Source organism: Chelonoidis abingdonii, chromosome 1, assembly GCF_003597395.2.
Source record: "Chelonoidis abingdonii isolate Lonesome George chromosome 1, CheloAbing_2.0, whole genome shotgun sequence".
Lineage (NCBI taxonomy): Eukaryota > Metazoa > Chordata > Testudines > Testudinidae > Chelonoidis > Chelonoidis abingdonii.
This window is the reverse complement of record NC_133769.1, coordinates 147,217,852-147,239,753: the sequence shown is the minus strand read 5'-3', so window position 1 is coordinate 147,239,753 and position 21,902 is coordinate 147,217,852. Positions and strand designations below refer to the sequence as shown.

At 42.4% G+C, this 21,902-nt stretch overlaps 1 protein-coding gene across 1 annotated transcript; it reads left to right on the top strand.

Annotated features, from left to right (window-relative positions):
* Nucleotides 1-450: 450 nt before the first annotated feature.
* Nucleotides 451-21,452, top strand: STYK1 (serine/threonine/tyrosine kinase 1). The gene is made up of 10 exons (XM_032767878.2): nucleotides 451-514; nucleotides 9,887-9,996; nucleotides 12,125-12,271; nucleotides 13,476-13,742; nucleotides 14,320-14,501; nucleotides 15,087-15,170; nucleotides 16,572-16,780; nucleotides 17,077-17,117; nucleotides 18,393-18,489; nucleotides 20,859-21,452. The coding sequence occupies exons 2-10, from the start codon at nucleotides 9,930-9,932 to the stop codon at nucleotides 21,061-21,063; spliced, it is 1,299 nt and encodes a 432-aa protein (XP_032623769.1). The 5' UTR covers nucleotides 451-514; nucleotides 9,887-9,929; the 3' UTR covers nucleotides 21,064-21,452.
* The last annotated feature ends 450 nt before the right edge of the window (nucleotides 21,453-21,902 follow it).

Genomic DNA, 21,902 nt, shown 5'->3' with positions numbered 1-21,902 from the left:
TTGGTACAGATTCTTTATTCTGTGCACCAATTCTTTCTGAAAAATATGACAAAAGTGTGTGACTTTTGGTGTTTTCTTGTTGCCCAGTTTCTCTTTTTCATTCTTTCTCTGTGCCTCTGTTGATCTGTGTTTGTGTCTGCCTTTTTTCTCTTTCTTGTTCACTATGTTCTGAGGTCCCCACCCCAGGACTCTCTCTGGCCTTTGCTGTCAAAGCTGCAGGGGGTATTTGTATGTGGAAGAGCCAGGCAGACCCGTTTTACCAGTGTGTGTGTACCAGTCAGCCAGAGTGTTAGAAATACAATCACATGATCTCCCTAGGGAGACAGCTGAGAAGACTTTGAGGAGCAAAGAAGGGAAGTTGGGCAGGTCCAGGGTACGAAAATCACCAGGAAGGAACTAGTCCTGGGAAACACAGAACATAGCCGTCAGCACTGTTGTGAGATGCCTAGGAAATAAGCAGCAGACTGGAGCTTCAGGAAAAGGCTACAGTGTCAGTAGAAGGGGTTTAACTCAGGTAGGCAAGAGAAAACACTGCTAGAAGATAATAGATGATGTATATTTAAATCTTTGAATGAAATTTTACTCGTGTGTCATCCAGTCTATGCTGTGGCTCTTTAGCTATTCAGCTGTTTGTGCTGAGAATACCTGTCTTTGTAAATGCCAGTGGTAATGCTGATGTTGGGGGAGTGGGGTTGAGGAAGAGGGAGGGAAGAAAGGAGCTGTGCAGGGGACATGTATCTCAGTTTTATCTAAGTGAAATGACTTCTAGAGGACTTTTTGGGTGAAAAGGAAGATTTTTGCACAAAATTAAAGTCTGTCCATCAGAAACAAGGGAGTTGAAAACTCTAATGTAGAGTCTTCTGTTAGTTTGTAAGGTGGGTTACTGGGTTACTTCTGTTAGTCTATAAAGTGGGTTACTGGGTTACTTCTGTTAGTCTATAAGGTGCCACAGGACTCTTTGTCGCTTTTTACAGATCCAGACTAACATGGCTATCCCTTCTGATACTAATGTAGAGAGATGCTGTACATATTGTACATACGTTCTGTGTTATGTATGTGTGATACATACCTAGGACCTGATTCTGATCTAATTTACATTAGCTTTATATATCTGGTTCAGGGTAGAAAGCATGTCCATTTTATGACGAGCTGGACTGAATCCTCAGAACTCACCCATCAGTGCAGCTTGAGGAGCTGCATAATAGAATGGAAGCAACTTGCAATGAGAGGAGAGGGATGAAGAGGACAATAGTTCTTGTTCTATGGTCTAGTCTACATTTAAAATGCTGCAGATGTGTGGCTGCACCGATGCACTTGCACCGTTGTAGTGCTTCAGTGAAGACTTTACTTATGCTGACAGGAGGACTTCCCCTGTCAGAGTAGGTAATCCTGCTTCCTGAGAGGCAGTAGCTATGTTGATGGGAAAAGCCCTCCCAACAACTTAGTGCTGTCTACATCTGGAGTTCGATTGGTATAGCCATGTCTCTGAGTGGTGTGGATTTTATACCGTCATAAGTTGCTAGTATAGATCAAGCCTGAGTGTACAGAGGGACGTTGCCAGGTTTTCAGAATCTCTCTGGAAAGTCCTTGGATCCAGACAGGCAGTAGAAATGATAGCTGGAGTGTTCTGAAGGAAAAGGAGGAATCAGCAGATAAGGGGTCCCGTACACCAGGTATGTAGCTTTTGATTAAATGTGTTCTGATGGGGGCCAGTTTGGCAGGCCTAAGGGCTGGGGGAAAAGTTATTATGAATGTTTCTTTTCGTAAAAAGTAAGTTTTCCTTGTCATTAATTTCAGTCTGTTGTCCCTTTTTACCTGAACAGTTAGCCAGTATGTGGGGCCTTGCTGGGCTGTTTCTGTCAGCAAACATTTCGGATGCTACACATCAGATGTATTTTTGGTGCAATCCTGTATATTTGCAAACTGTGTACATAAACTCATGTTTTTCTGAACACTGCAAAAACAAACAACAGCCAGCAGTTTCCTTTCTCAGAGTTTCCAAGCCTGCCTGTCTGATGTGTTCTGTGCCCAAGGAGCTCTGTTTCTCGGCTACTTTTCAGGGTATGCTCATGATTGCTTCTCAGGCTTTGTGGGCTTCCTGACTCTCAGACACAGGTTCTTGCCAAATAGTCCCTGTGTTTGCAACCAGCCACAACAGAAACCCTCGTAGGCTATGTCTACACTAGAGAGCTTATAACAGCCCAGCTGTACAAATGCAACTGCGACACTGTACGATCTCTTGCATAGCTGCTCTGTGCTGACAGGAGAGAGATCTTTTGTCACTATAATTAAACCACCTCCAATGAATAGCTGTAGCTACGTCAGCAGGAGAAGCTCTTCTACAAAATAGCGTTGTACATACTGGCGCTTATGTCAGTGTAACTTATGTCCTCAGGAGGGTATTTTTCTCACACTGCTGCCTAATTCTCCTTGGGTTAGCTGTTGTTCATGCCTTTCCATGTGGCCCAGTCCCTTGGATGATGGCTTTTATTGTTGTCACTGCATAAAAGGTGCTTAATTGTTCCTTCCATTTAGCCTGAAGAAGAAGTGCTTAGCACACCCATCAGCTTTCAAGAGGTCTGTGTGATTGTCTAACAGTGAAAGACCATCTGGATGGCATACCAAGTCCTTACTATTTGAAAATTGTTCATAAAATTGTTCATCACAGAACCTCCAACAGCCTCGTCATTCACAGACTTTTTTCTCCAGCATCATCTGTGCAAATATCTCTGGTGCGAGCCTAGCAGCATTTTCCCTCTTTCTCTTGAAAACTTCTATTTTTTCTTTTTCTTGGACCCTCAGTTCGGTTTTTCTGAGATCGCTGTTCACTTTCAAAATGTAACCTTTTAAATATGTATTTACACTGACCTCCACAACTCCTCTTCCCTCCCTAACAATTGTTTTGCTCCTATTTTCACAATAAGTTACACCACCAATTTATTTATTATTAGGAGTGTTAGGTATGAATTCTAATTTTATATTCTTACCATTGCTAGTTCAATGAGAAAGTAAGAATCATAGAATATCAGGTTTGGAAGAAACCTCAGGAAGTCATCTAGCCTAACACCCTGCTCAAACCAGGACCAACCCCAACTAAATCATCCCAGCCACAGTTCTGTCAAGCCAGGCCTTAAAAACCTCTAAGGATGGATTCTACCGCCTCTCTAGGTAACCCATTCCAGTGCTTCACCACCTCCTAGTGAAAGAGTTTTTCCTAATATCCAACCTAGACCTCCCCCACTGCAACTTGAGACCATTGCTCCTTTCCTCATTGCTCCCCAGAAGGCACTGAAATTTGAAACTGAAGTGTCACTTTTATTTTATTACTTGCATTCTGAGGGAAGAATGGGCTGTTGCTCTGGTTATTAACTATCATTTCTTATTTTTTATTACACTGTCTTCTATCAGGTTATGGCTGCCCAGAGCAGGTGTGAGGGCAAGTGAATGGGATTCACAGTGATGGAGTAGATAAGAAACCTCAGGTCTAGGAATATGAAAAAGAGGGAAGACCTATTCATGGCTATGCACAGACACATGAATAGAGACTCAGAACAAATGTTGAAGAGAAGAAAACAAGAACCACCTCTGACAGACAGGACAGGCCCAGGCAGGAGGGCAAGGAACTGAAGCAAGACTACTTCTGAAAGGAGATGGAAATGAGAATGGAGGACAGACAACTCCAAAGTGAAGTTTTCATTGTATATAAAAAGATTCAGGAAGAGATGTTAGAACAGTTGACCCAACAATTTACCTGGAACTGGACTAGATGCCAGTGCAACACTTAATCACAGAGCAATATTACAAATGGGACTGCCCCTTATTCTCCAGCTCCCTTATATCTGTACCCAGGGCATTTTATCTCTTCATATAACAGAAAAAAGGTAGACTGGAATCCCAGACTTGGTCTACATCACCAACTTATGTCAGTATAACTATGTAATTCAGGGGTGTGGTAAATACCTACCCCTAAGTGCTGCAGTTATCCCAACTAAAATCCTGTTTTTTTTCCATCAACATTGCTACTGCCCCTCCGGGAGGTAGAGTACCTACGCTGATGGGAAAAAGCTCAACGAGATGCACTGTATGAACTGTAAAATATTAGCTCTGTTACCAATGCTTGTGTAAATTTGCTACTCGGATTTGATGTTGAATGCTTGTTTGCATATAATAAAATAGATTATTGAAAATCCCCCTTCACTTGTTGGTTTTTATCTATCACTGTTCTCAGATATTGCTAGAATATCCTTTGCTCCCTTGCTGCATTCGACTCAAGGACCTCAGAGCTACTTTTCATAAGTGTCAGTAGTCATCTTTCTTACTGAGCAAGCAACAGGAGATTTGAATTCATTCTAGTCTCTGCTTTTGAGGAAAGGGCTAGTAAGTAGCACCGGTACCCAAAGAATCAGGGAGTTTCCATGGAATTAAGAGTGTTTTTATGGGCTATTACTCTAGTTCTGACTTTCTTTCTGTTACATAATTGTAAACCTCTATATAGATTCATATTTGTATGTCTACACATACTGTCTGGAATAATATTGTAGTTCAAGAAATACCTTTGTATTGTTATTAGAGAGAAAATGTCTTTTATTTAATTTATTTTTTGAAACATTTGTGAGAACATGGTGCTGGTGCAAGGTGGAGACTGGTGCAAGGGGCACCCTGGAGACTGAAGTGCTGTATTTATTCACAGAAGAGATATGGCATAGGCAGTGGCAATGCAAGGTTCCTCACTCTGCCTCCACTAATGTGCCTTAACCCTGACCTTGGAGGGACCATTTTTAAGGCAGAAGGTAGGTTAGTCTTAAGAGCCTGTTCCATGTTTGGTCTCTGCTGAGACAGTCAGCAGGAAGCCAATTAGTTTGTGTTGTAACCATGTATTTGTGATGTGAACACCTGAAATAAGAGGAACTAGACTGAGATCTACCAACACATTTCATACAAACCACCCAAAAACTATCTGATGATAACAATTTTCAGTCAATACTGAACTGAGCTGAGCTGGGTTCATTTTGGCTACTGAAAAGTGCAAGTCTTTATAGCCTGGTAGCAAATGTGCTAAGCCAGCCAGTCCCCTCAGGGATTCATTTGCTTAAACTCTTTTTAAACACCATGTAAGTTGAACACTTCATGCCTCTGCATACTGTTTCATGCTTGTTACACAATTAATTAGCAAAGAGTGTATTTAGAATGGAACTGGGAATTGGGAAATATTAAATTCCATATAACCTTCTCTGTTCCCATGGCTGTAAAAGGGGGATAATAATACTTATACACCAAACAGGGGGCTTTGTGATCAATCAGTTAATATTTATGCTGTGCTTCAAAGCTGGGATCCTAGCACACAAGATTTGCTATACTGCAGATCAGAAGAGTGACCCATGTAAAGTGCCAAGTGCTTCTAGAATCAATTTGTGCTTTACATTGAAAATAACACTGAAAAGTATTTCAGAAGATTATTATAATTTTGTTTTAAATGGAATGGTGTCCTGGATTTTGCCCTCACTTGGTTCAATTTTGCTGGAGGGGCTGTTGTGTGAATGGGCTTGTCTAAACTAGACTTTGACTGAAAAAAATTCTTTCCATTGCTAACAGCAGTGCAGTTCCACCAAAAAAAGCAACAGTGCAAACAAGGTGCTGGTCGCTGCCAGCTATTTTATCACCAGCTTGCGTAGACCTGCCCTGATCATGGATAGACAACATAGCAATTAAAATGACAACTTCCTGTATTAATGCTTCCGCCACAGCTATTGCTGATGGAGTACACCAGTATTAGCAACACTGGGATTTTTTTCAGAGAAAAGGCCGATGTGGATACAGCCTTTGTGTCTAAGATGCTTGTGTGAATTTGTTTGGTTCTGAGCACCTTTGTGACCATACAAGCACATCTGTGTATAGATACAAGTCTGTGCACACGCACGTCTCTGGGTATGCATATGTGTGTAAGTGTGAATGTGCGTTTTTTTGTGCGGATCTGCATGTGTTTCTGAATGGGGGACCAAATGCATGTATTTATTTGAGTGAGTGCTTGTGTGTAACTGGGAATGCAAGTGCCTAAGATTGTACCTGTTAGTGATTGCGTCCCTGTATTTGTTCGTGACAGTGTGCATGTATTATACCTGAGGTGGGTTTAGTTTGCTTGCTTACAAGGTAGGGCTGCAAGGTTTGGGTTGATCTTATTGACTTTTCAGTAACAATCGTCCTTCTGGTTGACTCTGGTTTCAATGATTTGCTCACTTCAGAGCCACTCCCTGAAAACAAGTGAATCTGCTGTTGCACTGAGCAGGAAGAGAATTAAAAATGAAATACAGCTCTAGCTGGGAATTCCCAAAGTGCTGTTTATAGACTCATAGACTTGAGGCCGGAAGGGACCATCGTGATCATCCAGCACGTTGCAGGCCCTAGCTTTATCCCACTTCGTTTCTTCCCATCTTTTTTCCTATGCACATATCAAACACTGACCTGTAATTGTATCCTAAAGTCAGCTCTGTTGAGTGTTTTCTGTACCCCCAAAGGCCATAAAACTTATTTGTGTCTGTAAGAAAACAGTGCAACACTAACAATTGTGTTGAAATGCAGCAGCCTTGCACAGTCTGCTCTAAATCATGCAAAGACTTGTGGGATCAAGACCCTAGCAGCTGTGTAACGGTCTGTATAAAATGTCTTAGCTGGTTTTCAGGGCGAGGCTTCTGGGCTGGAGTATTGTGAACAATGTCCCACTGGTCCAATACAAATATAGTGAATGAATTTACTCACTTTTCTCTCAGCTGTCACCATTCACCGCAGTAACTCTCTCAAACAATTTAGATATAATGGGTTAGATCCTCAGCTGGCGTAAATCAGTGCAACTCCATTGGAACTATGTCAGTTTGTACCAGTTGAGACCCTGGCCTCATGTGTGAGTGACTAGGTCTAGCTGCAAAGGAAGGGGGTGGGCACACATTTTTGTCTTTCTTATTTGACTAAAATTGCATCAGTGTCAGGGCTGTGATCAAGGCTTTCATGAATACTATCCCACTGCTGTGCTGTGGCCTACTTCAAGTGTACTGATCAAATTACTGGTCTCCATTTTCTAATTCACTACAGTCATTCTCTCTCTCTCTCTCCCCGTCCTTGTACCTTCAATCTGAAAGAAAGAAAGAAAGAAAGAAAGAGAAAATTTAGGATGGCAACAGGAGTCTTTCCAATGCACATATGCATTCTCCCAGGAGTATGCAGGAAAACACATATATTCCTATAAAAAGATTTGCATGGTCATGAGTTTCCCCTTAATATTGGTGCAAACAAATGCTTGCAGAAATATTTGCAGTAAGCAAATAAGAATAGATGTGATGTGAATATGGTCAAATTGAACTTAAATTAGAATTAAACAGAACAGGATTGTCACGTTGGCCTAAAACCTAAGCATTTCTCATGACTATGCTAAAGAAGTGTCAAGCAAAATTTCCCAGGAAGCTTTGCAAAGTCAGGTTAAGAGAGACAATAAAGAGTTATTAGCAAACAGCTTTTATATTGCTTATAGTCCAGAAAATATATCTTAAGGTTATAACCTATTTTTTTTCCTGCTGCTTACATTTTTTATACTTTTTGATTAGCTGTGCTTTGCAAAAAAACACTTTTGTGTTTAACTCTGATTATAACTGAAACACAAGAAAGGCGTATATGGGAAACATAGCATGTCTCACAGGTGCGTAGGGAATATTAGTTATAAAGGTTACCTTAATGTTTAATTGGTTAAAACTCTTGTTTTAAACCTACGCTAAACTCTGCAGTTAAAAGGTTACACTGTTGTGATACTTTGTTATGCTGGAAATTTAGAGCAAATGTAATATATAAGCCATTGGCAACAAGACTGACCTTTGTCAATGATTGAATGGTACCAGTTGTGTCACTTGCTACAAATTGTAATGTGGGATAAATATCTTGTCTATAAAAGTCCATTGAAACTTCTGTAATGCACACCAGTGTAGGTGGGCAGGCCTGATATTCCAGGGTTAGTAAATTCACCTTTTCTGTTTGTGCTATTTGATCTTAGCTTTCTACTCTTTGGTTAGTATCAGAGGGATAGCCGTGTTAGTCCCCACAAAAACAACGAGGAGTTCAGTGACACCTTAAAGACTGAATTGGCCTTGTCATCACTGGTTCTCCACTTGTGAGGTAACTCCCTTCTATTCATGTGCCAGTATATTTATGCCTGTATCTGTAATTTTCACTCCATACATCTGAAGAAGTATTTTTTTACTCACAAAAGCTTATGCCCAAATAAATCTGTTAGTCTTTAAGGCACCACCGGACTTCTTGTTGTTTTTGTTGTCTTTGATTAGTAAACTAAGTTTGAGCTTAACCAATTGATGTCTCAATCAATAAATAATCAAAAGAACCCATTATTTACAATAGAAACATTTTTCATTTTTCATCCCACTCTATCTGTAGGAATTACAGCTATGTTATCTTGCAAGGCTCATAACATCCTATGCCAAATGACACATATACCTGTATGTTTTATAGTTTTACCAATAAGCTGACACATACCTGGATTGGCATTGGAGCTGATGCAAGTTTGTCACTAAGTAAGAATTACCGACATGGTAAATAGTCTCCTGCCTGTATTTCACAAATGTATATACTATCACCCTGTCATTGGAGTTCAGATGAGACAATTTAAAGACAGATAGAATGTGAAATATGTATAGTAGAAAAAACAGAGTTGTATAGCAGAAAATGCCGCTGTTGCGCAGATGATATAGTGAAGTTATAGGTACGCTGTCATATGTTATTTGATAGTTCAAATATTTGTAAAATGGTCTTTTTAAAGTGTGAGAAGTACAGCCAAACAACTATGATGAACAAAATTATTGGTATGAAACTGTAGTCCTGCAGGCTGTACTGACATGCAGCTGTAATGGCCACACCTAGATACTACACAGCATTATGGACTAGACTCACCAGTACCTTCTGGCTGCTTTAAACATCTCAAGTAATGCAAAACTGCTGTAAATCTATATTAATAGGATCGTTAAAGAGGGTTTACAGCTGCTTTGCAATGCCAGAGTAGCACAAAGCAACTGGTGTGTATTGGTGAATCTAGTCCTACGTATGCAAGGGTACACAATTGGTAGTTATAGAGATTTTCACAGATGAAGGGGCACTGTACATAATTACAGGTGTAAAGGGTCTCTCCTAGGGAGTATGCAGAATTACAGGTGTAAAGGTGCATATTTGCATGTTGCGCGGAATGTCAGGTGTAATGAATGTTAAAGAGAATTACAGGTGTAATGAATCATATGTATGAAGTTTCCTTACAGATCTGATTATGTCTGTAATATGGAATCACTATTGGAGACCTTAATGAGAAAGCTGCTATTTATTAGTATATATTCATGATGCAGTAACATAGTGCAAGCACTCTGGTCAGGAATACCAGGTAGAATGGTGTGATGTGGTGTCTTATGCATATGCGCCTGATGTTTTATAGGCCTGGAGATAAAAGACTGAGTTATTCCAGCATCTGAAATGTGATTTACACAGATAATTTACTTATGAGTAAACTAATGTCTCTTAACTTGTGCATATGTGCCTACCTGAGGAACGAGAGGACCTGACTCTCCTACATGGTACTGTAGAACAAACCTAGGCATAGTAAGAACAAACCTAGCCTCTGCTCCTGTACTGAGATACCATCACCAGAAATTGATTCTGACTATGCCATATTAGACCATTAACCACTAGGTGTCCATAGCTCTCCAAGTCTCTGATTTGCTTCCTCCCACTAATCTGAGGCTAGATTAGAACCAGTGACAAAGACGATGAATAGCATAGCTTCTGACACTTTCCCAGCAACCATCTGGTCCTGGCACTGTATTTATGGTAATGCTTCGTATCTGTGCAGTGGATATTCCAGTGGCGAAGGACATGCTCACACTGAGCTGATCATGGCAGGGGACGTACGGAGACTCAGACGCATGCTACTGGAATGCAACAGCAGTGACAAGTTATGTGGTAAGATTCAAGGAAACTGTCTTCTTGCCGTTTACTTTTGTGTGTCCAGGTCTCATAAACTGAGCAGCAGGACCTGCTCAGTCAACTGTGAGCCACCCTCACCTCCAGAAAGTGATTTGATTGGGCCTCCCCTGCAGTAAGTCCCAGTGCATGGCCTCTTCTTCACACCTGCCCCCGTCTGTTTTGCCTTTCCATCTGAGTGTATTGGCTTTTTCACTCAGGGTGGAGAACAAAGAATATGTTTCCAGAAGCGGCGTATATGGGTGGGTGGAAAGGATAGGGGAATGATGGATGAAGATTTCCTGTTAAAGGGTTCAGAGGGAGGTATACTAATTCCACTTGGGGGTCAAATTATTATCGTCACAGAGCTCTGAGTCATCCCACATCAGTGTTGCACTGATCCCAGTAGCACTAGAATATAAGCAATAAACAACATAGAAGCATTCTCATTGGGATGCCCTGCAGCTGCAGGCTTGGCAGCCTTATCTGTTCTGGTTCAAGCAAGGTTGGGCTTGGACAGCATTTGATGGGAGAGTTAGCTGGAACAGTGCCTAGAAGAAATGGTGATGAATAGCTTAGAAATACCTGAGATAGGTAGACAGAGAAACTCAGATGCTGCAAGAAATGCTGTTTGTGACTCATTAGGAGAGTCTCTTCCTTCTGAATCACGACTGAAATCAATGCCCCTGCAGGAGGTTAGGGGAAATCACCTTTTGGTTGAGACGTATAGATGAGGTCTTGACCACATATGGTCTTTAAAGATCCCATGGTACTTTTCAAGGGACCGATATTGGTAGGTGCCAAGCTCCATCAGCCCCTATTAATTTCATTGGGAGTTGAAGGTACTTATCACTTTATATGAAAATGGCAGCATCCCAGAGTATTGTGACCCAAGAGAGTAAGGATGTTAACTCTAGCATTCTGGCCAAATTCCAAACCGGTTAATTTACTCTTCCGCCCTAATATCCCCCACCTCAGTGTTTTAATGGGAGAAGTTATTCATTTCACCTCAATTACACGGTTGTGCAGCATTGTTGACATAGTATGGCTGCCAGGCTCCACCCCAGAGCCAGCTGTATTTCATTGGTGAGTGATCCCTAAACGTACTGGCTAATACTTTCAGTTTTCAAATACAAGTATGTGGCAGTGGGGGTGGGGGGCATGCACTCACCCTATTGAGGAAGAAGATAATAAACTCTTCTGGGTTCATCCACACATCTGCAAGACTTGCTGTGCCTGGAGGGGAAAGCTTAAGAAGCGAACCCCAGTCCAAGGATTGGTAACTGGGGAAGATTATTGTGCCTCAGAGACAGCTGATTACAGGGATAGATTAGTGAAGAGGGAGGAGTCATTGATCCTGGGATTGGCTAAACCAGATACAGAGTGAATGTTTACTAAAAAGCTGGAGGGAGGGTCTAGGGAAGGACTCTACTCCTGATCATGACAATAAAATGCCTATAGATAAGCTGGGATCAAGGTTTGCCCATGAGATTGAATGTCTATTTCTCTCTCTTTTTTTTTTAATTTTGGTCTTCCCTGCCCCTGGAGACGGGGTAAGATGTGTGTGTGTTGTTATTTTTTGAGAAAGGCTCTTGTATACCCCAAGCAGGGGTAGGAATCTGTGAGTGTCAGAAGAAGGAAGCAACCCAAACTGTGATTTGGGTGGGGGGACTCCAGGACAGGGCTGCCCAGAGGATTCAGGGGGCCTGGGGCAAAGCAATTTCGGGGGCCCCTTCCATAAAAAAAAGTTGCAATATTGTAGAATACTATATTCTCATGGGGGCCTGGGGCAAATTGCCCCACTTGCCACCCCCTCTGAGTGGCCCTGGTCCAGGAGATCCCATCCACCACAAGGCACCTAAAGAAGTGGCCTGATATACAGAGGTGAAGAATTCCCTTTGACTTCAGTGGGAGTCTGGAAATCAGGCTAGCAGTTGATAAGGTGCTTAGATACTACTGCAATGATCACAGAATGGATAGATAGCTCCTTCATGTTGAAAATTACTAGAATGGACCATTGTTATGGTGTTGTACAGACTCTGTTCAGTGTGGGAGTGTTGTACACACTGTGATTTCACTGAGCAATAACGACTACTCCTTGTTCCCTGTTTTCTCTTTCCATTGACAGTTGTGCGTGAGTACCAGACTGAAGTGATCATCATCCCTGTCCTTCTAGTGGGTGTCTTTGTCATCCTGTTAGGTGTGATCCTTTGGCTCCGTTATCGAAGCTGGAGGTCGAAGCAACAGCAACTGCTCAGACATCAAGGTAACAAAGGTGAGAGAGATGGGTTCAATGGCAAGTCTCTCATTCCCACCCCCAGGGCTGTCAGAGACTAGGAGAACTGAAGAGCATGAACTTGGCACTCAATGGCCTTGTCTAAATTAGGAAAATTGGGATCTCTAGTTCACCACTGGTACAGCTCCACCAGTGGTAGCAATGGTGGAGGTTGTAGCATAGAGAAGACTCAGGTACTTAGACCATTGTGTCATCTCACCCTGCTCTGAGTAGAGTTAGATAGCATTAGGGTGACCAGACAGCAAATGTGAAAAATCAGGACAAAGAGTGGGGGGTAATAAGAGCCTCTATAAGAAAAATCAGGACTGTCCCTATAAAATCAGGACATCTGGTCACCTTAGATGGCATAGTGGTAAAAACACTTGAGACCTGTCATGCAGGGGACATGGTTTCAAGCTGCAGTCTCTCACTTCCTTCAGGGCCAGCGTAGGCTGGCCACAGTGCCATTTGGAGGTTAATACTCTGCACTGCAGTGGATCCAGGTTCAGTTTCTAGTCATGGCGTCCTATGGTTAGAAGCACTATGAGGCTGGATTGGCTGGCATATGCTGTGTGGGTATCACAGATTTGATTCCCAGTTATAGTGGCCAATTCCCAGGAGTCCACTCAGTTGTGGCTGGCAACATTACAGAGTTGGAGCGCACTGCAAAGTGGCTAAATCAAGAAACCCAGATTTGAGCTTGTTTTGTATCCATGCACAAAGAGCAGAACAAGCACTTTCAGTCTAAAATGAAATGGTATTTATTAATTGGCACATATTAAGGGAATTAAGAAAGAATGAAAGTAAAGTCTCTAAGGACACTGTGTGTCTCTTCTCTGTAACAATCTACAGCAATTCTGAGAACAAAATGGCTGCTGTATTTACATACAGGCAGAGTTCTTAGACGTGTAAAGATGCAGTACCCAGAAAACAAGGGTTTCATAGTTACATATACCATAGATTTCAGGTCTCAGTTTCTCCTACCTCTCAGCTGGATTGTGTGGGAGTCCTGGGGAAGCAAAGTCCTCTGTCTCCTTATGGGCTGGTCTACCTGAGACCAAATAACACTTCCCCATCCATGATTCCAAAAATCATAATAGAGCATGAGCCAAAGTGAACAGTTCATGGCCAGTGGCAAAATGTAAAAGGGAAAAATTCATCCCCCAAACACTTATATCTCATTTGGCTTTCATCTTTGCAACAGCTGTTGCCCCATTGCCAGCAAAGGACAAGAACCAGAAGGAACACAGTGAGTCAGAGAACACCTACATCCAGCTGAGTGAGACAACTGTGGAGAGTCTACTAAGATCTGCAGCCTTGACTCTGAAGGAGCTGGAAATACCACAAGACAGACTCATACCAGGGTCCTTGGAGCTGATACACAATGGCAGTTTTGGGGGAATCTACAGAGCGGAATTGGAGACTGGGAACCCTGGGAAGACTAAGACAGTCATCCTGAAAGCCTTACAGGGTAACACAGGTGGCAGGAGTGCTCCATTTGTATACACTTCTCTGTTACCCACTAGTGTGAATCCACTAGAAATTTCCCATTCTCTAGCTCTGTTTTCTTTCTTAGAAGTTGTACAAGGGACTGCCCCTTTCTCTGCTGTGAGCTACCCTGCTTTCCTCTTTGCATCTCACCAGTGATTCCTCTCTCTCTGTGTACCTCTCAATCTCTCTCTATTGCTTTAATGTCACTACAGAATTTGATCATATTTGAACATGCCTGTAAAGGTGTGAGATGACAAGATGCTGACCATGATTTTGCTTTCACTGTAGACAAGCACAACTAGTGTTCATCATCATGTCAGCTGGTCGTGGTTAAACTTTGGTCTTAGTAGAGTTTAGTCACAAGCAGTGTATATGCATGTTAAAGGAGTTGTATTGCATGGTCTAAATAATACTTGGTCCTGCCATGAGTGCAGGGGACTGGACTAGATGACGTCTTGAGGTCCCATCCAGTCCTATCATTCTTTGATTCTGTGTTGAGAATATTGAATAGGATCTTTGCTCTTTTTTGCCTCTGTCTTTTTCTCTGGTACTTTCAGACACTGCTGGACCCAGTGAGGTGAAGGATTTCCTGGGAAGGATTAAGTTCCATCAGTCCCTTGGTCATCATGATAACATGGTTGAACTGATAGGATGTTGTGTAGTCCAGCTCCCCCTTTATATGATCATGGAGGATGTGTCCCATGGGGACCTCCTGAACTTCTTGTGGACCTGCCGCAGGGTGAGTCTGAGGAAGTGAATGCCAGACCAGTTATCATGTCTGTCCTCCACCTCTGTCCATGTCTCTTACATACATCTATTTAAGAAGATATCTTTATCATGTGTAGTTCTTTTAATCCATCCATCCATAGACTTCTCTAATCATCCATCCATTCACAATACAACTCTTGGTTTATGTATGTATATTTCCACCTAGTCATTCCCCTCACGTCACATTTCCCCTTCCTTGTCACTTACCCACAAGCTATGCCCACTACATCACTCACCTACCCTACCAGCCATCCACTCCTCCTACGCAGCACTTACCCTTCAATTGTCTAACCATTCACCTTTTTACCTCCTCCATGTTTGTGTTTGATGCAATACCTGAGCATTATAAATGTTTATAAAGAGTAACTGTCTCAAGCAGGGCCAATAATGCCAATTTGCCATGGGGCACATAAGGAGAGTGATGCCTATAGAAGGATGAAAGGGTTAGATGGTGCCATTTGCTGAAACCAGAATCTCATGAGAAAGAGACAGCATTCCCCCTCTTTTGCTCTACTGTGGCATTTGTTTGATGTGCTTTCTGCTTCTCTTTTTCTAGGACGTATTGACTATGAATGGTATCCCGTATGACCTCACAGAGAGGCAGGTATATAAAGTCGGGCAGCAGGTTGCAGCTGCCTTGGTAAGTCTGATGTAGCTATCTTGATTCATTTATCATGATAGGAGAGACAAAGAAAGAGACGGAAACCCACTCTAACATCAGAGTCCAACCTGGGGAAGTCTATTCTTTCAAATCTAGAATCCACTAAAAATTACGTTTACTAGATTTAAATAGGAAGCAAAAATGGTTTTAGCTCCTGTTAGATTTGATAAGACACTGTTACTGCCTGTTTCTATTAATCCTTGAAACAGGCCAGGAATTAATTCCATTCAAGAATCTGTATTGTTTACCTGCCGTAGTAGCACAAGCTGACATTTAATTAGAAAAACTGTAGTTTAAAAATGGAAGCGCTCAGGAAACAGAAGAGAAAAAAATAAAGGAAGGATGGTATTGTGGTTAAGGCACTGGACAAAAATTCAAAACATCAATGTTCAATGGCCAGCTTTGTCACAAATTTAGGCAAGTCACTTAAGCTCTGTGTGTCTCAGTCACCCTGTCTGTAAAATGGGGATAATAATATTTTTCTATTTAGATTGTAAGCTTTTGGGGGGCAGGAGTTTCTCTTACTACGTATTTGTACAGTGCCTTGCACAATGGGGCCTGATCTTAGTTGAGGCCTTTAGAAAATACTGGAATAGAAATATTTAACCCAGCTAGAAAAATACAATAATAATGCTGAACAGAATATTATGAGAAGAACCCAAAATGCCCTTCTGTTTCATGAATGAAAATGTTATAGCAAAGAAAGGGGGAAGCAAACACAAGAGTAACAGGGAAAAGATAGGAGGCAATGGTTTCCCCCACTGTTGGATTTTCCCTTTCAGCAGGACTGAATTCCCTCACTGGATGGATTCACCCTCCCACTTCTCATTAGTTAAAGCAGGTGTTCCCTCTCAGTAAAAGAGAAAGGTCTCTCGATTAGTGATTTTCACTCTTTTAGGAATAGAATGTCCTCTTTGGCAGATTTTCCCGTCCAGTAGGAGTGGATATCACCTGACTGGTGGATTTTCCCTTCAGTAGGAGCAAGGACCTCTATTGGTGGATTTTTCCACCCCCCTCGGTGGATTAGGTGTTGCTCCTGCTGGTGGATATTTACTATAGGAGGCTGCTTTCAGTGGTGGTAGCTGAAGTGAGTTTCCTTAGGAATTTTGCATGAAAGGCCAAAGGGCTGAGGGAAGCATGATAGGTCTTTGCATTGTATTGGAACTTCTTGGCCTAACCAATGAGAATGTGCCTCTGGTAAAAACTCTTTGTAGTATTGTGTAGGTGTTCCAGGTTCACTCACCACATGTTTGGCTGCCAGGGATTCAGATCACTGTGGTGCATGAACCATTGGTGGGGGAAAAGGGCATAAATTAATTGATTTTTTCAGTCAGTTAAAAAGAAAAAAGACTGACTCTTCCCCTTTTTCCAACTTGCCAGGAGTTTCTTCAGCAGAAGAAGCTGTTCCATGGGGATGTGGCAGCCAGAAATGTCCTGATCCAGTCTGACTTCACTGCCAAGCTCTGTGGGCTGGGCCTGGCCTATAAAACCCACACCTATGGCACCAGCTGTGTCACACAGATTGTGCCACTCAAGTGGCAGGCACCAGAGCGGCTATTAATGAAACCTCCCAGTATCGAGTCAGACATGTATGGTTTGTTCTGGGGTGAAACTATATCTGGATTTCAAACCTTATCTATCACTTTCAGTTCCTCACATAACTCTTTGTTCTGATCCCCAGATCAAAACTCCATTGTAGGGCTCACCCTTGCTTCCAGCATGGAGCTCCACCTGGCGGCTCACCTCTTCCTCCCTTTGCTCGCCTCCCCAGCTCACACTCATTGTTATCATATGTTTAAATGGCTACCTTGCTTTTTTCAATTGCTTTCAGGCTAAAGATGGGAATAAGAGCTGCCAGCAAAACTGACATTGTGTTTTCTTGCAGATGGTCCTTTGGAATCTTACTCTATGAGATGATCACATTAGGTAAGGAGAAAAAATAAAATCCTAGGGAAAGGAGGGAGTGTCAAGGGACAGCTCAGGCTAAGAGTCACAAACCTGAATGCATACAGTTAGGCATTTAAATAAACAGCTTGATTTTTAAAAAAGGTTTAGATCATCCACTACTCCTTTTGGATTTCCTGTCAATGGGATTTACCTTAGTAAATCAGGACACTTATTTAGGAGCATAAATATGGATTCAGGTGCCTAACCTTAGGCACCCAAAGTTGAAAATTTTGACTTAAGGGCCTCAATTACATTGGCAGTATGGCTACTGAAAAAAGATGGGCTACATTCTACTGCAGCTGCATGCACCATCAGAGTCAAGAGTGTGTGGGAAATGGCCATGGTGTCTTTTATGTCATGTGATCACCTCTCTTTGCTAGGAACTGGAATGAGACCTCTACAACTCATTTTACAGAGACAACAGAACAGCCTTCAGATGAGAATATCTTTCTGCATTTACTTACCTAGTGTCAGATAACTTAAAAAAGAAAGGCTCTGTACCCTATTCCACACTCTTCCTGAGTCATCCAGTCCCCCTAGTTAGTCTGCAAACATTGCCCTAGAAATGAAAGGTTCCATATCCCATTCTTTAAACTCTGTGCTATCTCATCCCTACAGATTCCATTTCTGACATTAAGCACATTTTTAGAGGGGCTTCTCCAGCAGTTATCTTCATATTCCCCAAATAAGGATGCAACTTATTCCGTATCTAAAAATGTGCCTCTATTTTTCGGGCCTGACAAACGTGAAGAAGAGAGAGATAGGAAAGACTGAAAAAGAATAAAGAATGTAAGGGATTAAAAGACTGCAATTCATGTGTGTGGCCACAGTGTGTCACCCTTATTCCTCACCTTCCTTTCCTCACACTCTATCTGTTCTCTTTATGCTGCACAATTCCTCACTGTGGCTTAGGACTGTCACTTCTGAGTTGCAAAAAACTGGGGCATCCAAACAATTTCATCTGGAACAGCGACGTTAAAGGAATCATTCATCCTGGAAAAATCTGGACAAATGGCCACCCTAATCTAGCTACAGATGTTCCTTTTGCTCTGTGACACTACACTGTCCAGCCACCAGGTGTTGACCTTTTATGACTCATCACTCAGCATTTCTCTGAGATGAAAAGAAAGTTGGCATCACAATCTCACTGGTTTATTTGTGCCAGGAAAGAGTAGAGGCCTCACGTAGGAGCTGGAACCTGGAAATCATTTCCCCTGATAGTTTTAAGTTTTGTTGTTCGTTTTTCTCTTCCAGGGGCTCCACCATTTCCTGAGGTGCCACCTTCTGATATCCTACAACACCTTCAGAGACTGAAGATCATGAAGAGGCCCTGCACCTGCCAGCCAGCTATGTAAGGGGCTTCCTCTTCTTCTAACCTGATCTGAGTGGTGGGGCTCATATTCTGCTCCCAGCTCAGAGCTGCATGGAGAAGCTCTTACAGCCGCAGTTAGCAAATTTTTTCAGTCGTGCCCCTCTTACTATTCATGGAATTTGTCTTCCCCCATTACTTGTAATCTGACGTAATCCCTTACTTCTGCGCTGTTGCTGGCGATGGTGCTGTCTTTAGAGCTTGGTGCTGGAGAGTGCCGTCGGCTGGCCAGGGCATTCATGTTGTTTGTGGCATGGGAGGACTATTTTATTAATTCCATCTTGCTATACCCATTGTGTTCCCTGCTCCTGCTATTATGGCAGGGGTCCGGCGGGACCCATGGGATCCCAGTTTCTTTATGCTCCTTTCAGGGAACCTCTTGCACCCCATTCCCCAGAGCGGCACTGTCCCCCCCTCCAGTTTGCACACCACTGTTTTACAGTATTTACACTTTCCCTCAAAGATCACACACTGTCCTTGCTACTACTTGCTGAGGGTTTTCTTCTTTTTTTCAGTCTCAGTCTATATCTGAACACTTCGCTACCAGAAAGATGTCGATAGACTAGTGAGAAATTCTGAAAATGATTAAGGGAGTGAAGGAAAGATTTGGCTAGAGAGATTAGGAACTATTAGGAAAGGGATATATAAGACAGAAAATATCATAATTCCACTATATAAGTACTTGGTATGGCCACACCTTCAATTTTGTGTGCAGTTCTAGTCGCCCCTTCTCAGAAAAGATATATTAGAACTGGAAAGAGTACAAACAAAGGCAACCGAAATGCTTAGGGGTATAGAACAGCTTCCGTATGAGAAGAGATTAAAGAGACTGGGACTGTTCATCTTGGAAAAGAGACGACTAAGGGGGAGATATGATAGAGGTCTATTCAATTGTGAATGGTGTGGAGAAAGTGAATAAGGAAGTGTTATTTACCCCTTCACATAACACAAAAACCAGGGGTCACCCAGGGAAATTAATAGGCAGCAGGTTTAAAACAAACATAGTGAACTACTTCTTCACACAATGCACAGTCAAACTGTAGAACTCATTGCCAGGGGATGTTGTGAAGGCCAAAAGCATGACTGGGTTAAAAAAATAATTAGGTAAGTTCATGGAGGATAGGTCCATCAATGGGTATTAGCCAATATAGTCAGAGATGCAACCCCTAAACCTCTGACTGCTAGAAGCTGGGACTGAGCAACAGGAGATGGATCGCTTGATAATTGCCGTGTTCTGTTCACTCCTTTTGAAGCATCTGGCATTGGGCATTGAAGATGGACTATTGGTCTCACCCAGTTTTGCCTGTCTTATGTTCTTATATCTGAGGGGGATAGAATGCACAAGAATATTAGTAGGATATAAATAATAAGGGAGCTAAGTTATTTACTTTGGTACTGGTAAAAGAGAGTATTGCAAAGGCTAAATTGGATGAAAGTGAATAAAGGGAAAGTTGAGGCTGGATATCAGGGAACCTTAAATAACAGCGAGGGACTATGGAACAGATTTAAAAAAAAGAGATGTAGGTACCTAACTCCCATAGATTTGAATGGGAGTTAGGTGCCTAATTACCTTTAAAAAATCACACCCTATGAGACGAGGAAGCAAGGAAACAGAGGAGGCCAGTCACTTGGGACACTTAAACTAGAACTCAAGAAAAGCCTGGAAAATAGACTAGGCAGCAATCATTTATTGGCTAGGGCGATATGGGATGATGGACAAGATGTGCTCTAACAGACCCTCTTTAATCTCTTCAGGACTCCACTGTATGAAACTTTGACTGCCCAAAAGTCTCTTTCCTTTTCTTGAAGTTTCTTCTTGCCACTTTGATCCCCCATCTGTCCTGCTGTGCTGTTGTTCCATCTGAGTCTTCCCCAGTTTGAACCTGGTTTTCTTGACTCTCAGAAATGAGAGGAAATGTCAAAGCAGTAATCAGATCTTCCAAATGGTACAGGAGTCTCTCTGATGATAACTTGTTCATTCCCTTCTGGAAATAAGGGAATTCTCCCTTAAATGAATGAGTTATCCTAGTGGAACAGTACCTCCTGTGCTGACATCAGTCCTGGACAAAAGAGTTCCTGGATATTCAACAAGGAGTCCTGGTAGCTCTCTCAATAAGGAAGGCAGTGGTATGACTTAAAGAACATGACCTCTCCTCCCCCATTCCATTTTCATAGGTGAATTCTAATACTAGCATGTGTGCAGATTTCAAAGGTCCCTTATGCTAGCTGTGTATGTAGGTGACATCAAGGTGTGGTCTCCAGAGTTTTCAGTGGGGGTTGGAGATTCCTTTGTAGCATAAAATTGTCCTTGTGCCTCGTTCTTGGCTTCTCACCACTCCTCCGTCTTACAGGTATGGTATCATGAAGTCCTGTTGGCGGTGGAGTGCAACGGACCGGCCGCAACCCGCAGAGCTGATCAAGCACCTGCAAACAGCAGCCAAAAGCAGCAATGACCAAGTGGTGCTCCAGGTGCCTGAGCTGGTGGTGCCTGAACTATATGCTAATGTGGCTGGCGTTGATTTGGGGAGTCTTGCTAGGGACTACAGTGTGCTCTGAAGCATGCCTCTGTGTACTGAGAAGGACTTTATCTCTGACTTTGTCCCTCTTTGGGGATACAAGGGGCTGACCCCTCTGGAACTCAGAATGAAGTGTGTATTGGGAGGGTTTCCTCTATTTTTTTTTAATGCAGAATGTAGTTAAGAGGGTGGAAAGTTCTGAAATAAACACTAGACTCCAGAAGAGACTCCTAACTCAACTCCTTGAAATTGAGAAATATATCCTGCACTACTCAAATGCCTCTCTACGTTATGACTGGCTGCACTGAAGGGCACCAACCAAACACAAACAATCATTCTGAGTGACCTCAAGGTGGTTATGAAGGTGGCCTGAAGGTTCAGTTATGAAGTTGTACAGCTTTGAGTGGATGAAGTCTGTGACAAGGAAGCATTCCGATATCACCATAGGGAGAAGGGTGGAGTGGTAAAAAGTCTTGTCACCCATGACACCCCGCTTTTGTTGCTTTTTCCAGTCATACATGTGAAGAGAAGGCTTCGACCTGCAGCAATGGGAACTATGTGGACGGGACTGAAAACTGTCTATAAGGATTTACAAAAGGTGGACACTATGGATGGAAAGGGATTGCTTTGGTTACAAAGCATATAAGTGGGAGGAAACTGGATAAAAATGAATGAAGGGAAATTACAGGTGGATATCAAGAACCATTTCCTAACTATGAGGATTTTTGGAAGGTCCCCCCCCCCCACACACACACTCCCATTCCCCTCCAAGGAAGTGTCGCTTGAACATTTTAAAAGAAGTATTGGATGATGTCCTGAAGAATATGCTATAGGACACAATCTTGGAGTGGCCCTAGAGATAAGAAAGTGGATGGATTA

Bases quoted from the DNA above. Each gene is read 5' to 3' on its own strand.
- STYK1 (XM_032767878.2), top strand. From the start codon at position 9,930: ATGGCAGGGGACGTACGGAGACTCAGACGCATGCTACTGGAATGCAAC. The intron at 13,743-14,319 runs GTAACACAGGTG...TGGTACTTTCAG, and splicing joins CATCCTGAAAGCCTTACAGG to ACACTGCTGGACCCAGTGAG. The intron at 15,171-16,571 runs GTAAGTCTGATG...CCAACTTGCCAG, and splicing joins AGCAGGTTGCAGCTGCCTTG to GAGTTTCTTCAGCAGAAGAA.